This window comes from Capra hircus, chromosome 23 (assembly GCF_001704415.2).
Source record: "Capra hircus breed San Clemente chromosome 23, ASM170441v1, whole genome shotgun sequence".
In the NCBI taxonomy this organism is placed as follows: domain Eukaryota; kingdom Metazoa; phylum Chordata; class Mammalia; order Artiodactyla; family Bovidae; genus Capra; species Capra hircus.
In genome coordinates this window covers 32,303,888-32,321,767 of record NC_030830.1, presented here as the reverse complement: position 1 = coordinate 32,321,767, position 17,880 = coordinate 32,303,888, and the positions used below count along the sequence as shown (strand labels likewise).

The 17,880-nt window shown below is 44.4% G+C and overlaps 1 protein-coding gene across 6 annotated transcripts in view; it reads left to right on the top strand.

Annotated features, from left to right (window-relative positions):
- Positions 1–16,375, top strand: part of GLTSCR1L (GLTSCR1 like) — a 77,467-nt gene extending 61,092 nt beyond the window's left edge. For 5 of the 6 annotated variants that reach the window (XM_018039006.1, XM_018039004.1, XM_018039007.1 and 2 more), the window contains 7 exons: positions 2,916–3,021; positions 3,858–3,955; positions 5,869–5,930; positions 6,509–6,654; positions 7,875–7,969; positions 11,506–11,608; positions 12,570–16,375. In XM_018039006.1, the coding sequence (XP_017894495.1) occupies positions 2,916–3,021; positions 3,858–3,955; positions 5,869–5,930; positions 6,509–6,654; positions 7,875–7,969; positions 11,506–11,608; positions 12,570–13,357 (1,398 nt within the window). In that variant the 3' untranslated portion in view covers positions 13,358–16,375. The remainder of the gene's footprint in view (positions 1–2,915; positions 3,022–3,857; positions 3,956–5,868; positions 5,931–6,508; positions 6,655–7,874; positions 7,970–11,505; positions 11,609–12,569) is intronic. The other variant, XM_018039008.1, reaches the window with a different exon arrangement.

The window sequence follows — 17,880 nt, the reverse complement described above, 5'->3', positions numbered from 1 at the left end:
AACCTGCTCAAATGAGAGGTACCCTGCGGGTAGAAGCCTTGCTTTCAGACACAGCGGCACTTTATGCCCTTTGCTGTTACTGTCGTTTGGTCACTAAGTCATGCCCCACTCTTTGCGACCCCATGGATTGCAACACACCAGGCCTCCCTGTCCTTCACTATCTCCCAGAGTTTGCCCAAGTTCATGTCCATTGGGTCGATAATGCCATCCAACCATCTCATCCTCTGTCACCCTCTTCTCCTTTTGTCTTCATTCTTTCCCAGCATCAGGGTCTTTTCCAGTGAGTTGGCTGTTCGCATCATGTGGCCAAGATATTGGAGCTTCAGCTTCAGCATCAATCCTTCCAATGAGTATTCAGGACTGATTTCCTTTAGGATTGACTGGTTTGATCTCCTTGCTATCCAAGGGATTCTCAAGAGTCTTCTCCAACATCACAATTGGAAAGCAGCTTTGACATTATATTAGATTATTCAGGGTATTTTTTTTTCTTGTTACTCTTCTATATTATGAAAACACACACACACATTTAGGAAAATAAAGAAAACATAAATGTACAGCTACCAAATAATTTTAAGCAAATACCTGTGCGAGTAACCACTCAAGAAATGGACTGTTCTCAGCACCCACACAGACCACCTCCTCCTTCCATGTGTCTCCGTAATCCCAGCCTGCTCCTGACTTTCATGATGATTTCTTCTTTGCTTTTCTTATGTACTTTTAAACTTTTTTTTGTTTTGGCTGTGCTGGATGTCTTGTGGGGTATTAGTTCCCAACCAGGGATCAAACCCGAGCCCTCGGCAGTGAAAGCTCAGAGTCCTAACCACTGAACTACTGGAGAATTCCCTAGTGTTACTACTTATGTATGCATGGATTTTGTTTTATTTGTCTGTTTAATAGCTAAGAGTCATTCAGGGTCATGACTGATGATTAAGTTGGGAGATCAGGCTGTGTAGTGAGTGCCATTTACTTATTCGGTTTTTCAAAGTTGTATGCTCTTAAGCAAATAAGGATGAAATTCTTCTGTTTCACGTGAACTAGGCCTATTGAAAGAAATTCCAAACATGTTGTGTCCTGGTAGCACTGCTACGAGGACTTTGGTCATAAAAATGTATTCCTTCTGGTTCATCTATTCATCTGTTGATCTCGTTATTTCAGAGTCCCGTCTAGAATATAGCCTTGCCCTGTCAGACCACATTTTCCCAACTTTTATCTGTTTTTTTAATCCAAAGTGGTACCTTTCTTTCTTTCTTTTTTGACCACACCTTGCAGCTTGTAGGAACTCAGTTCCCCAACCCGGGGTTGAACCTGGGCCACAGCAGTGAAAGCCCAGAGTCCTAGCCACTAGGTCAAGGGGGCCCTTAGTGTTTGTCTGCTGGAAATACTTGCTAGGAAAGCCACAGTCCTCCCTACAACATGGATATCCTCCTTGTGGCTTCTCTGCAGTAGGAGAGTGTGGAGTTCTGTTCCAGGGGAAACTCTGAAGACTGGGAGGTTCTCCCCTGTGGTTTTCTCACTAAGAACATATGACTATTGCCTGTAGACTTAGGAGATGCAGGTCCAAGCTTTCCTGCTAATGGAAAGATGAGCAAGGTGACCATTTCCATCTTTGTAATGACCTCCTTCAGTCTCTCTTGGATGATGTCAAATCCCTCTTCATTTTTGTATTAGAAAAAGGAGCCAAATAGATCATTGTTTAGCATAATTCACTGTTTAGAACAGAAATATTAACATATCTAGTTAACTGGATTGTTGGCTAGTGACCAGGCATTACCCAGTTCTGTGAGCGGCCACATGTGAATGGTTGGTGGGAAACTTTTCCTTAGGCCAGTCACAGGTCATCAGCCATGGAGATGGTGGCACTGAATCATCTGCTGGTGTACAAAACTGAAGGAAAAGCTGGAAACACTGCGCTGTGAAATAGTGATGACGTAAAGGATTAAAAATTGGGTGTGGCTTAGAAACCCACCCTTTATTGTGCGTGCGTTGCGTGCCCAGTGCTTCAGTCGTGTCCCACTCTTTGTGAACCTATGGACTCTAGCCCACCAGGCTCCTCTGTCCATGGGATGCTCCAGGCAAGAAAACTGGGGTGGGTTGCCATGCCTTCCTCCAGGGGATCTTCCCATCCCAGGGATTGAACTTGTGTCTCCTGCATTGCAGGCAGATTCTTTACCACTGAGCCACCAAGGAAGCCCAGAAACTGTTTATCACTTTTAATGCATTATAGAGATAACAGATTTTTTTAGACCTAGAACTTGTTAGCCCTTAAACATCACCCAGTTCATCTTCCTTATTTATAGAAAAACACATAACAGTTTAAACATTAGATTAATTTTTCTAGTCATATTTTGCTCAGACTAATATTCAGTTGAATTTACATTTCCCAGTTACCTGCCACCTAAGGCAGTTATTTCACAAACCAAAGATCTCCCAGACAGCAGGGGTGAGAGGTCCTTCAGATCATCTACACAGCAAACAGCGAGTGTTGACAATAGATTTGGGGTTGGCACTTAGGCCCTGGCTGGGTGCTCAGCATTCCTGCAGACCCCGAATAGTCAAGGACATAATCCTTGCAGGTGTGATAAAGCATTCCTGAAGCTAGAAACTGTTGAGGGGCAGAAACTGAGTTCCAGGCTCAGCTCTGCATCTGAGCACCATGGACACAGGAGTTCCAGGAGCAAGAAAGCAGCTGGTGTCAATGCACTCTGCATCCCTGAATGGTGTCAAGAAGACTCAGCGTGCCTGGAGGCTTGAGGGTACTCTTTGCAGGTCTCCCAATGTGACAGGGAAAATTGTTTTGTAATCTAACCTGAAGGCGATGCAGGAGACTCATTAACTGGCGTGGTTGGCATTTTAAGTGATCTTTTAAAGCTTTTATCATGGATTTAATTTTTCCATCTTGGCCTTGTTTTTCACAGGGTCAGAAAAAAAGCTTGAATCAGACTTCCCCCATTTCTGCTTCCAAGACCACAGATGGCCTGAGGCCAGCGCCCATGCCAGGCCTCTTGAGCACCGCACTGCCAGGTCAGGAGCCCCCCCTGAGCTTGCCTCAGTCCGTGCCCGTCTTCCCAGTGGACACTCTCTGCACATCCATCATCCTGCGTCTCTTCCACTCCGCCTCACCTGTGCTCTGATCCTGCCTGCCTTCTGTGTCCCTTCCACCTGAGTTATATACCGTGCTGCATCTGTGCCATCATTTTATATTAAAAATGAGAAATTAAAACACCTCTGTTAAGCTATGTTCAAAAAGTGTGCTGCTTAGAAAGAGTGAAATCTAGTGTTTTGAAAATAGTAAAATGAAAATAGTATTATATGGCACATGTGACTTTGTGGCTATCCTCGTGTTGCTTGGTTTAGGTATATTTAGAATTCACCCCTCTGAGACAGAAAGTGTCATGGGTCATGTCTCCCATTGCTTCTAAAGCTTTGAACACCCACACTGCTCAGTAAGTACCAGAAAAGATGACACTATGAACACGCATCGCCAGTCCCGTCTGGGCCTCCCTTTCCTGAAGTTGTGAGTATTTGGAGGTTCAGCGGTACGGACAGCTCACTGGCTCGAGGCCTGTTCTGTAGACCTTAGATGATTGGAAACTGCAGCATGGACAGCTTTTATTTATTACCATTCAGGGATGTGTTTATTTCTGTGTGTTACCTAAATAATCTTTCATAACCCTTGCCTCTGCTTTTTGCACTTTGGTAGATAAATGTACTTCCTGCTTTCCTTTCTCATAGCCAACATCCATGATAAATTTATTTCAGCAAGTTCAGTAATGTATGTACATTAGACTCTAGGGGTTACCTGCCAGGTCTGATTTGCTGTTTCTGTTGAATGTTGTCTCATGTGTTCATTCTAATAGGGCAGGATTCTGGAAGCAAAGTTATACCAGCGTCCTTAGGAACCACACAGCCCCAGGAAAAAGTCGTTGGATCACCTCCTGGCCAGCCAACGGTGCAGGTAGAAGACAGTTTGCCTGGCTTCTTAATGTTCAGTGTGATTGAAAGAAAATGTCACATCCCCTCTATACAGTCAGCCCTGATGCCCTGTATGCCCACAAAAGTGCCCGCTGAAGACCTTCCCCAAGGGCCAGGTCTTGTCATATCAGTGTCCAGGTCTTGTCATATCAGTGTTTCTAGGATGAATGCATCTGTTCCTTACATACTTCCAGTGCTATGATTTCTTCATGAATCAATAAGATACCAGCAGTTGTCCACCTGAAACTATCACAACATTATTAATCAGCTATACTCCAAAACAGAAAGTTTAATTAAAAAGAAAAAATTAATCCTCAAGAGCAAAAGTAAATAGAATGTGTCCCAAAATAAAATAGTAATACATTAATACATTTGTTTAAAGAAAGAATAATTTATAGCCTTTTAATTACATTTTAGTTGAAAAATTCCATTCTGATTTTTCTTGGAAAATGTATTCATGTGAAAATATTAAGTACTTATTAAATAAAACAAAACAGTGCAAAAATTTATCTTTTAAAAATAAAAATGATTCTGAATACAAAATAATATACCAGCAGCCAACACATAATAGGCACTCAAAAATGAAATTTACTGTTGAATGATAATGACCATTATCTTATCAAAAGTGGATCTGTTCCTCTTAGCTATACTAGAGATTTTTTTTCCCTTGTCAGAGTGTAGGAAGTAGTCAGGCTCTATGGTCTTTTAACTCATCCACTGGTCTAGAAAGGAAGAAACAAATTTTTTGTCTTCCATTTTCTAAGGCCTTAGTTTCTTTTCCATCAGTTTTACCAGTTAATAGCAAGGCAATGGCACCCCACTCCAGTACTCTTGCCTGGAAAATCCCATAGACGGAGGTGCCTGGTGGGCTGCAGTCCATGGGGTCACTGAGAGTCGGACACAACTGAGCAACTTCACTTTCACTTTTCACTTTCATGCATTGGAGAAGGAAATGGCAACCCGCTCCACTGTTCTTGCCTGGAGAATCCCAGGGACGGGGGAGCCTGGTGGGCTGCCGTCTATAGGGTCACACAGAGTCAGACACGACTGAAGTGACTTAGCAGCAGCAGCAGCTTAATGAAATTTGTGATTGTCTGGGCCTGCCTGGAATACTCAGTGAAGGACCTGGCTCGGTTCTTAGGTTCTGACATAAGGAGTATTTGTTCCTTACTATGATCTAAGAAATACCCTGCTAGATCACACACCTGGACTGGATGTAACAAGAACCCAGATGTATTTGCTCCCTTATTGACTACTAAGAAGATGAGCTAAGGACTATCTACTGAATGTTCAGCTGTTTATGAAGCTGGCACTTAAAATATTATTTTTCAAAAATACAGTGAAAGGACTTCTCCGGTCATGCAGTGGCTAAGACTCTGTGCGCTTCCATTGCAGGGATCCCGGATCAATCTCTAGTCAGGGAATTAGCTCTCACATGCTGCAACTAAGAACTGGTGCAGCCAAACTAAAAACAATAATGAGCATTTAAGGGCTTCCCTGGTTGTCCAGCGGTTAAGATTCTGTTTCTACTGCAGAGGGGCATGAGTTTGATCCCTGGTCAGGGAAGTTCCACGTGTCACGAGGTGGCCAAAGGAAAAAATAAAAACAGAGTGAAGTGTTTGTAGAGGGAGCTGGGAATTCAGGCTGTAAGGTACAAGTGAATCCCTTCAAGGAGCTGATAGCACAGCTGTCTATAATCTTGACACAGTGCAGCTTTGCTGCATGGGTCTGTGGGACTTCCTTGTTTCGTTTTCCAACGTGGCAGATTCTACATTCTTAGAGTGTGCTCTTGATAGAGAGTTGAAAAGGCTGCAGCCACAGTGACCTTTATGTGGAACTGTGTTCTGCTTATGTTTTCTACAGAAGGGACTAAGAAGAGGTGTGTTTTGTCCTCAGGTGGATGGTCATCCGGGAGGACAGAAGAGGCCTGCTGCCAAACAGCTGACTAAAGGAGCTTTGTGAGTCCCCTTCGGAAATGACCCATTTTGAATGTTTTTCTAGGTTTCTAACCTTCAACAAATAGACAACAGCCATCAGGTCACGATGCTATATGTTTTTAAAGTATACTCTGGAAGCCTTTCCCTATAGTTTGTTAGCACCTGTATATATATCAAATGTACTTTGAGCCTACTGCTTACCCTTTTGTTCTTAAGAATAGTTCTTTGTCTTCTTAGCAACCACATGCCCTTTGACTGGCCTCGGGGTCTCTGAGAAGCAGGGTTAGATAAATCCTTCTGTTCAGAACAGAAATGTTAACCAGAAGCTTAGCTGGCCAGTGGTGAGGCTTTGCCAGGGTCTGTGTGAGCACCTGCACTTGAATGGTTGGTGGGAACATGGTGCTTTAGAGGCCAAGGTCATACTTTGAGACTGAACTCAGGGTCAGACTAAACTAAACCCACCATGACGTACAGAGTATAAAACTATACTATAGATGATAACATCCCTGGATGTCTCATTGTCTTTGCATATGAATGACCATTGTGATTAGATTTCTTGACATGACTCAACACAGCCATCGGCAATTTCTCTCTCACAGCATTCTCCAGCAGTTACAGAGGGACCAAGCCCACGCGGTGACACCTGACAAAAATCAGTTCCGGTCACTCAGTGACGCGGTGCAGAGGCTGCTGTCCTACCATGTGTGCCAGGGCTCCATGCCCACGGAGGAGGACCTGAAGAAAGGTGAGCAGGCTGGAGCCCCAGAGCGCCTCCTGGGGACACGGCCCATGGGAAAACCTGAGCTCGTTGCCCCCAGGTGGTCACTGGAGTACTCTTTTTCACCGCAGACCTGCCATCTCCCCAATTTGCTTGGTTTCCCAAGCCATGTTGAGAATTGTGACTTATTTTTCTTTGCATTCTGTGAAGGGATACCCAAATGTCTGGACATTTTATGGGCAAGTTTGAGGGCAGTGAATGCAGAACATTGTCTGGACTCTGGCTGCAGGGGGGACAGCCCTGGGCTAGGTGCTCTGCACAATGATTCAGGCACAGTCCTTGCGTTTAGGCTGAGTACACACATACCCTGAGCTGTTAGCATCACCTTTATGAATTAGATAGATGCTGTAGCCCTCTAAAAGCTTTGAGGTTTCAAAGGCAGTCCAAGGTACTGCCCCACATCCAGAAACTGGCGAAACGTTTAGAGGTAACATCCTCTTATCCTACCTCGAGCTTAGCCCATTCCGATGCCTGGCCCTGCTGCCTGTCTCAGCCACGCTGCCCAGTTCTGCTCTCCTTCCCACCACGTTCCCAGCCTGGACCCCGTTAGGCACCCTCCACTGCTTGAATCAGCCCCTCAGCTGCCCCCAGACTTGTCCTTCCGGCCAGGGTCTCTAACGGGAGTGCAGCCATCAGCCCACTGGGAGCTTCCCTGGGAGAGCCAGGGTGCTCTTCATCCTCATCCAGCATGAAATAGGGATGTGGAGGCTCTGAGAAGAGTGAAGTGGAAACTGAGACGTTTGGAGACAAAGGACAGAGCCATAGTGCGAGATGCCGTGGACCAGTTGGTGTGGTTACAGGAGCCTGGTCTGCCCAGCCCAGACAGTAGGACCCCAGTGTCTCAGTGTTTCAGATTTTCATGCTCTGGAAGCAAGTGGAGGCTTCGGTCCCCTGAGCTAGTAGATGACTCTCTGTTCACTGGTATTTGCTGCTGTGCTGTGTTTCGTGGTTTTCTTTTATAGATGATCTTCAAGGAGTTATGTTTTGGTTTCCTAATCAGAGTTAAAACAAGCTACTATTAAAATGAGTTTCTGAGAGCACATGCCAGTGAACAGGAAGGGAAAGCCGTGCAGAAGCATCGCGTCTAACCAAGGAAGGGCTAAACGAAGAGAGAAAATGGAGGAAGGAAGGGCCTAGTGGTTGATGTGCACTCTCTCACTGTTTTTTTCCTCTCTCTCTTTTTAAAGTTGACAGTGAATTTGAAACAGTTGCCACTCAGCTCCTGAAAAGGACCCAAGCTATGCTTAACAAGTACAGATGCCTGCTCCTGGAGGACGCCATGGTAAAGTTCCACTGAGCGCAGTTTGTTTCTTAAACTCCACAGGTCACAGCTACTAACTCAGAGAGAAAAACTTTAAGGAATTACATTTTCCCACCATAGTTTAAAAGGAACAGATACTTAAAATTGTAGAAAAACTTACCTTTGCCTGTATCTACTACTAACAGCAGCTGTGGGTTGGCCAAAAAGTTTGTTTGGGTTTTCTGTGCATTTTCCGTACGAACTTTTTGGCCGACGCAAATACAAGTGCTGTGCTCTCCGTGATTGATCACTCTCAATGCATGCCATTGTTTTCCTGGTGCCAAGTGAGGAATTGGGGCTTGCTTACGTAACTTGCCCGACGCCATACAGCCAGGAAGTTTGTTCTGTAATTAGCAGAGCTGGGATACAGACCAGGACCACCTGACCCCCCTCCATACTCCGATGCTGTCCACTGCCTCTCATCAACTGAAGAGGCAGGAGAGGACTGGTGACACTTCTGCTGAAGGTTGTTCAGAATAATACCTGAAAAGATGAGGTGACAGATGTTAAAATTAGTTTTGTCTTGTTTTCAGTTGAGAGATCACTAACGTCATAAAAATGCTTCATTTTAAAATGTACAACCTGATGGATTTTAATATGTTCACAGACTGTGCAGCCATCAGCACCCCCTAACTCCAGAGCATTTTCAGCCCTCCAAATAGAAACTAAAATTGATTTTAAAGCATAGCGAACTAGAGAAAGGAGTAAGATTATCTCTGAAAATGATGGAAAGACCAAATCTATCTGAGATTTTAGAAGCAGTTCTAAAATCATACAGACTAATAAATCGGTCTCTTACAAGTGACTTCTTTTTTTCGGTTGCGCTGGGTCTCTGTTGCTATGTACGGGCTTCTCTCTAGTTGCGGCAAGTGGGGGCCGTCCTCTCGTGGTGCGCAGACTTCTCACTGCAGTGGCTGCTCGGGTTTGCAGGCTTTGGTAGTGTCGGTTCCCAGCCTCTAGGGCACAGGCTTAGTAGTTAACGGCATGTGGGCTTCATTCCCTGAGTCATGTGGGGATCTTCCCAGACCACAGATGGAACCCATGTTCCCTGCATTGGCAGCTGGATTCTTATCCACTGTACTAGCAGGGGAGTCCATAACTGGCTTTTAATTTGAAATCAGCTTTGAAAATTTACCTTGGAAGAGTAAGTGAACTATATTATATATGTATACTGTATAGTGTAAATATGTATGTATGTTTGTGTTTACTTTATGCGTGTGTGTGTGTATATATATATATATATAAACAGGCATCAGTTCAGTTCAGTTCAGTCGCTCAGTCGTGTCCGACTCTTTGCGACCCCATGAATCACAGCACGCTAGGCCTCCCTGTCCATCACCAACTCCCAGAGTTCACTCAGACTCACGTCCATCGAGTCCGTGATGCCATCCAGCCGTCTCATCCTCTGTCGTCCCCTTCTCCTCCTGCCCCCATTCCCTCCCAGCATCAGAGTCTTTTCCAATGAGTCAACTCTTCGCATGAGGTGGCCAAAGTACTGGAGTTTCAGCTTTAGCATCATTCCTTCCAAAGAAATCCCAGGGTTGATCTCCTTCAGAATGGACTGGTTGGATCTCCTTGCAGTCCAAGGGACTCTCAAGAGTCTTCTCCCACACCACAGTTCAAAAGCATCAGTTCTTCAGCACTTAGCTTTCTTCCCAGTCCAACTCTCACATCCATACATGACTACTGGAAAAACCATAGCCTTTGCTAGATGGACCTTTGTTAGCAAAGTAATGTCTCTGCTTTTGAATATGCTGTCTAGGTTGGTCATAACTTTTCTTCCAAGGAATAAGCGTCTTTTAATTTCATGGCTGCAATCACCATCTGCAGTAATTTTGGAGCCCAAAAAAATAAAGTCTGACACAGTTTCCACTGTTTCCCCATCTGTTTCCCATGAAGTGATGGGACCAGATGCCATGATCTTAGTTTTCTGAATGTTGAGCCTTAAGTCAACTTTTTCACTCTCCTCTTTCACTTTCATCAAGAGGCTTTTTAGTTCCTCCTCACTTTCTGCCACAAGGGTGATGTCATCTGCATATCTGAGGTTATTGATATTTCTCCCGGCAATCTTGATTCCAGCTTGTGCTTCTTCCAGCCCAGCGTTTCTCATGATGTACTCTGCATAGAAGTTAAATAAGCAGGGTGGCAATATACAGCCTTGACGTACTCCTTTTCCTATTTGAAACCAGTGTGTTGTTCCATAAACAGGCATACGTCAGAGCTATTAAGGGTTTATTTCCCCAGACCACCTCAATAAAGTGAATATCACAGTAAAGTGACTCACAGAAACTTTTTGGTTTCCCGATGCATATAAAAGTTATGTGTACACTATAATCTGTTAAGTATGCAATAGCATTGTGTCCAGAACAAAAATGTGTATGTCTTAATTTAAAATACTTTATTGCTTAAAAATGCTAACCATCATCTGAGCCTTCAGTGAGTTGTAATCTTTTTGCTGGCAGAGGGTTTGAAATATTGGGAGAATAGAGACATGAAATAAGCAAATATAGTTCAACGTTTGCTGGGAAAATGGTGCCAGTAGACTTTCTCAGTGCAGGGGTGTCACAAACATTCAATTTGTTTTAAAAAAATGCAATATCTACAAAGCACAATGAAATGAGATATGCCTGTAACTTATATATATTTATTTTAAATTGTGCCACCAAAGTCAAACAGTTGTTCTTACTTTGACAATCATTTCTGTAATAAAACTGAGCTATCAAGAAGACTGTCATTCATGAGAAAAGGATCATTTGGACAGATTTGGACAAATGAACTAATTATTTGGACAAATTATGTCTGCCATGAACTATGTTAAATTATTTTATGTTGAATAAATAAAACATAAATTATTTTATGTAAAATAAGAGTAAATAGGATTTGATTCTGTACAGCAAGAAATAATTCTAAGGAAAGCCTTAATACAAAACACAATCATAGGGAATTCCCTGGTGGTCCAGTGGTTAGGACTCTGCACTTTCACTACCATGGCCCAGGTTCAGTCCCTGATCAGGGGACTAAGATCCCACAAGCTGTGCTGCAAGGCCAAAATACAATTATAGCGGAACAAAATATAAAGTAAAAGAGTGTCTGAACAAAAAGATCTCCAACATATCATTAAGCAGAGGAGGGAATAAGGAGAGAATAGTGCATATAGTTGCTTGTCATTTGTGTGCAAGAAATAGAGAATGAATAATGTAAATGTGTGCGTGTGCATAAAGTATCTCTGGAAGAGTTTGTCACGGCAGTGGGTGCCTACAGAGAGGGCCCTATGTGGGTGGGAAGGCATTGCACAGGTCAGGCGAAGAAGGAAGGCTCACTTTCCACCTCCCCTTTTAGTACCTTTTGAAGTTTGTACCAATGTTGTAAATGACCTTTTCCCAAAAAATACAATTTTAAAAAATATGTCAATGATAAACACATTTTCTTCTCTGATTGCTTCCTCTGTCCCCCAAATGCAGCAAGATGTTCGCAGTTGTTAAAAGGCATCTGAAATGACTAGACTCTCTCATTTTTAGCGGATCAACCCCTCCGCTGAGATGGTGATGATTGACAGAATGTTCAACCAGGAGGAAAGAGCTTCTCTGTCCCGGGACAAGCGTTTGGCACTCGTAGACCCCGGTAAGAAATGTCAGAGTGAGAGCCGAGGAGAGCTCCTGCCGGGGTTCCGGGGCCGTGGTTTTGGGGGGACCGTCTGAACTGACCTTGTGGGATAAGACCTGAAGGTAGAGCCTGGATTCCAGGAAGAAAAAATCCGGAGTTGAGAGCACAATATGAACACTCTGAGAAGGTCTATGTTCTGCAAAATCCAAACCGGAATTTGACATTTGGTTAACTGAGTCTTCTTCTCTCCTGTAAACTCACACTTCTCAATCTTTCTCTAGTTTTTGAGAACTAAAGTAAGTCAGAAGCCTTCCCAGAAGCAAGTAAACCTCAGCCAGTTATTGAGTTGTCTTACTGTGTGCCAGACCTTGTTGGGGGGGAGTCAGTGAGGCACGGTCCCTGCCCGTAAGCTATTGGATGGTAGTGCTCCTTGTGGGTACTCTGAACACCCCATCAGCTTCCTGCCGTTTGGATCATGCTAGAGTCAACCCACATTCCGCCTTTTAGATATGGGTTCTCAGGACTGCCCTGGTGGTCCAGTGGTTACGAATCTGCCTGCCAATGGAGGCAGCATGGGTCCCATCCCTGACTGGGAAACTAAAATCCTGCATGCCACACGGTATGGCCAAAAAATAGAAAAAGAAAAAAGTATTCTCCATACTATTTTCTAGCCTCTGAAATTTTTAAATCCAATAACATTATAACAATTTGTGGAGTATGGATTTTCACCCATAATTTTACCATCCTATAAATGTTTTTATTCCTACACGCTTTCTTCCAGTTCTGGTTCCCACTTGTATATATCATTTACAGGTTGCTTTCATAGGGCACCCTCCAACTGTGCTTCTGCACGTTCCTGGACGTGAACGACTGATTGACAGGGCGGGGTGGGGCAGGCTGCACCTGACCCACTGAGGGGCGGCTGTCTAGTCTCACTGTCTCCTTCTTTCATTAACATCCTTTTCGTTCCCAATTGCAGAGGGTTTTCAGGCTGATTTCTGTTGTTCCTTCAAACTCGATAAAGCTGCCCATGAGATGCAGTTCGGCCGGAGTGACCAGCATGGCGGTAAAACAGCAAGTTCCGTGCATCTGACGGCCAAGGCCCAGAGCAGAGACCGAGCCAAAGCAGGCCTGGCAGAACCAATGAATCATGACCAATTTCATCTAGTGCCTAATCACATCGTGGTCTCCGCAGAAGGAAACATTTCTAAAAAAACCGACTGCCTCGGCAGAGCACTGAAATTTGACAAAGTGGGCTCCGCTCAGTACCGGAGTGCATCTGAAGAGAAAACCAGCCGGAGAGACTCCGCAAAAGGCAGCGAGTGCTCCCCTGGGCCTGAAGGCCACCGGAAAAACTCGTCCAGACCAGATCATGGTCCCGACAGCAAACTCTCAAGCCTCCTAGTAGATTCGCACCTGGAGATGACCTGTAACAGCTCCTTCCAGGACAAGACGCTGCGGAATTCTCCAAAGAATGAAGTTTTACACACAGACATCATGAAGGGGTCAGGCGAGCCCCAGCCCGATCTCCAGCTCACTAAGAGTTTAGAAACGACATTTAAGAACATCTTGGAACTCAAAAAGGCTGGGCGGCAGTCCCAGAGTGACCCCACGGTTAGCGGCTCTGTCGAGTTAGATTTCCCCAACTTTTCTCCAATGGCTTCGCAGGAAAACTGCCTGGAAAAGTTCATCCCGGACCACAGTGAAGGCGTTGTAGAAACTGACTCTATTTTAGAAGCAGCTGTAAATAGTATCCTAGAGTGTTAATAGCGCAGTCCTCCCCTCACCTGCCCCGAGACCCCGCCCCGGACAAGTTACATTCTTTCCTGGCAGAAGCAATGGGAACGGCCTCCTGTCTCCAGCCTGCTTGGTCTTTCATCACAGGTTATTCTTTCTAATTTCAGTCCCATTCTTTGTTTAAGAGCAATACTCGTCGTAGGTACAGGGAGATCCTTCAGTAAAGCTGATCCTTACTAGAAAGCAGTCTGATAGGCCCTATACATTTCAAGTGTTTTAAAAGTGCTTATCGTCATTTTTGTTGTTGTTTATTTTTTTTTTCCCAAACACTGTAATTCAATGAGATCACAGTACACTTGGCCCTAGGTAAAATTCTGACAATCATAAGTCCTTTGAAAAGAACTGACTTTATTAAAGAAAATCAAACAGGACTGTTAGAAGATACTTTTTAAAGAATATCCCCACTGCATCTCCAAATTTGGGCTTCGAGGGGGTGGGTCTTGGGGCTGTCGTGGGCCAGGAGACCGCATGGCTCTCCCCTCGGCCGTCTGTGAGCAGTTAGTCCCGGCTACTCTGCTATAGCGCACAAGCAGGGCTTCCTGTTCATTCAAGTGCTTTCCTGATGCTCCCTGAGCAAAACCTCACCTCTTCAGCATATCCATGTTGAATTTCATGTAGGGAAAACTTTGTTTTGAATTGCAACAGCATGACTTGAGATAATCTCACCAGGCAAAATAAAGGAAAAATGGAAACCAGTTAAGTGGCACAGTGTACAGGGGAGGCCAGGATCGAGCCTTGAGGAATATAATATGTATATATGTAAAAGCATATATATTATGTTCACTGTTGAGAAAAAAACAAGTGTTTTGCATTCTACAATTGGATCTAGTCAACATACAATGTATGTTTTTGTTGGTTGCTGGGTTTTGTTTCATTCAACCTCTCTTCGCACCCCCTCCCACAACAAATAGCCAAGCGTCAAAAGCACTTTCATTTGAAAACTGTGTTATAATTTTTCAGTTTAAGTGTTAAGGGGACTTTGGCCTTTTTTCTGCTTCTTGTTGTCTGAGAACAGTAGTCACACCCCCCGGCAGCAATCATTACCAAAACACAGACAGACCAAAGGTAACCAGCCAGCCCACCACTGAAGGGAAAGGTCTGAGACCCGGATGCCCACTTGAGAGCCAAAGGACACGCCCTGTCATGGTTTGGCCCGTGTTCATGTTCATGGGTGTGACTTACTGCTTTATTTATTGATACTTCTTTTCGGGGAGCTTTCCCCATTTTCCTTTCTGTATGCCTGCCCCAGGTCCTCCCATTTCTGTTGTCACTTTCATTCTCAAGGTCCCTGCAACCATCAGTGTCCCCCAGCACTGGGAACGCTACACACGGCATTCTGTGCATGCTGTCTGACATGCGTGCGTGTGTCTGGGCTGTTCAGGCACAGAGGCTATTTTGGCTACAGAGTGTACAGTCACCCTCCCTCTTATGTGGACAGGCTCTCATCTCTTCTGTCCATCTCTCTGGCTTTAGAGGAACTCCCACTGGTCTTCACTCGAACACGTTGCCAAGATCTACTTCTGGCCTTCCCCAACATGAGGACAACCCCCTGTCGTCATGTTGGGCATTTCTTTTCCAGATTGGCCTGCAGTGGAAAGGAGGGCTTCTGATTCCTAGAAAATACAACAGAAGACCTAGACTCTGCCTGCCCCTTAGTGCCCTCCCCCCACACACAGACAGAGAAATCCTGGGAGACTGCCAGTCTTCCAAAAGCAAAATACCTTCTCCCCACTCCCAGCCCTGAGCCAATAGAAACCAGAAAGTCTGGGGCATTTCACAGTTGCCATGTTTTCCTCATGTGTGCCAATGTCCAAGTTGCAGATTTCCCCTTTTTCCCCGTATTGTAATATATGAGAAAGATAAGTCGGTGTTGCCAGCTGGAACTTTCTGTTTGGGCAGCCCTGGGAAAACACCCTGCTCTGAACCCCGTGATGTCACAGGCTCTTCTCTTAGGGCTCATGCTTCCCTCGTTACTAGCAAGACTTTAAGGTGGTTCCTCCTGGTCAAATTCTTCTCATTGTGGAAATTTATACCTGGAAGCCTTCTTGGGGGCTACTGATGAGTTACGTTAATTACCGAATCAGTGGAATTCTTAAGAGACAAGGTAGATTCATGTACGTTTGTCACCGCTCTCCTTCCCTACCCTGCCCCGCTACCCCAGTCCCAGCTTTTCAATCTACCATCGTAAAGGGTTTTGTAAAGACTTGACACTTGTCTTGAAAACAGAGAGCCTAATTTACCAAAATGAAACTTGTAAATTTTTGTGTCCTTGTATGTAAGTTTACTTTTAACGGAGGAAAGGTTCTAGATAATGACAAATGACGATTACGAAATACATTTTACTCCTGTGATTAGGTCATAACTCGCGTGTCGAGGCCCCTCTGGTGGAGGGCGAGAGCTCAGCCTCGGATGGCCAGCATCCAGTTGTTAAGGTTCATTAGTCAAAGTTAAGTTTTAGAGCTACTCGTGCTCAGTAACAAAAATCATTTTCTTTTCTTTCTTTTTTTTTTTTTTTTCCTGTTGTTGTTGTGGAAGAGTGTGAATTTGTTATTAAGCATTTGATTTTCTGTGTCCTTAAGTACTGCCTAAAGATAAAGCAAATTTTAAACTGGCAATTACGAAAAAGAACTATTTTAGCGCTGAAGAATTTAGTAGACTTTGTTAGATTAGGGAGGCCTTACAGACTGACTTGACTTAAAGAGGACGCGTCACTCACTGTCAGTGTGGTGTGGGCTTTATTTGCTTAAATACCTTCATTTGTATAGTATGTCTCACTTGAAATTGCTTTGTATACATTTTGTAAAAATATTTATAAAATGTTTTGTAAAAAAAAGTATAACAAATTGCAGTTTATTTTGTTATGTTGGATAAATACTGTTAAAAGAAACCAGTCAGTAACTATATTGTTAATCCATGGTTAGGAAATGTTTAGTTGGAGATTACAAAATGAAACAACCATTGCAATACAGCCAAAGATTTGGGAAAATGTGCAACTGTGATTGTCTTGATTTTGCAAAGAAGAATGGCTGCTTTTCCCAGAAGAAAAGGGTAAGTAAGTGTCCAGCGGGCTTTCTGTTATTAAATCCTGTTACCCAAAACTAGCTCTGCCGGTGAAGGGGTAGGATTTTAATTGATCAGCGTTTCCAAACAGTTTAAAGCTGATCAGTGAGAAAGTTTAGTCAAGTACATGTCAGGCCTCCCTCCCGGGACTCCTGCCACATGGGCCCTTAACTAAGGAAGGAAAAATGAGGTCATTTAAAGGTCTCAATCTGCGAGAAATTTCCTTTAGTCATTATATTTATTTTGTTTCTGCGGGGACAAGAAGGCTAAGGGATAGGTTAAAAATGAAAAAGATTAAGAACTGTCTGACATGAGGCTTGTTCTAGAATGAACACGTTTCCCTTTGGATTCACACATTTGACCAAATTATATTGAGAAATAACCCCTGTTATGTCTATAAAGTCAGCCCCAGGGGCACTTCTGAATTCCTATACTCCCTCCCAAGTGTAACTTTACTGAAATGGTCAGGAAAACTACCAGAGTGGAAACTTCATGGAGTAAAAGTCTAAGACTCCTTACGTTTTTCTTTGGGGCCTAGAATTTATACTTGCTGCTGCTAAGTCACTTCAGTCGTGTCCGACTCTGTGCGACCCCATAGACGGCAGCCCACCAGGCTCCCCCATCCCTGGGATTCTCCAGGCAAGAACACTGGAGTGGGTTGCCATTTCCTTCTCCAGTGCATGAAAGTGAAAGGTGAAAGTGAAGTCGCTCAGTCGTGTCCGACTCTTAGTGACCCCATGGACTGCAGCCTACCAAGCTCCACTGCCCATATGATTTTCCAGGCAAGAGTACTGGAGTGGGGTGCCATTGCTTTCTCCTAGAATTTATACTCAGCCTCCTTATTTTATGGTTTAATGGCTCCCTTCCCCACCCCCACCATTAGGTGGAAGCAGTTGGGATATCAAGATTCTTCAATGTCTTAACAGAAGTTAGAATAATGACATCAGTGGACGGATTCCTTAATATCTTTTGCAGCAGTGTCCTGCTGTCGAGCCTGTCCCCTTGCTAAGGACAGATACGTCACCAACATGACACTCTTGCCCCTCTGCCCATTTACAGTGGTGTGCCCCGTGAATAAAGAGAAGGATCATCTGGCTGCTTGGTTAGGAGTGAAGTCTGTGTGTTGCGCCAGAGCACACACAGAGGAAAAACCTCTTAGGATGGTTAGAGCCCTGAGCCCTGTGTAGGAGAGGCCCTGTCCCAGGAGAGGGGTCCTAGCACCACCTGATGTAGGGAGAGTAGCCAGGGAGTTACTGGGGGAAAAGGGAAGGGAAAGGAAAGAAACTCTACCATCTTGGGGCACAGCAGCAGCATCGCTCAGGCAGGATATCTGTGACACTGGATCTGAGCTCTGGCTCTGCTTCAGAGACAGAGGGCGGACTCGCAGGCATCTGGCATCAAGTATCAAGCTATCGAGCAGTTTGCAGGCAGTG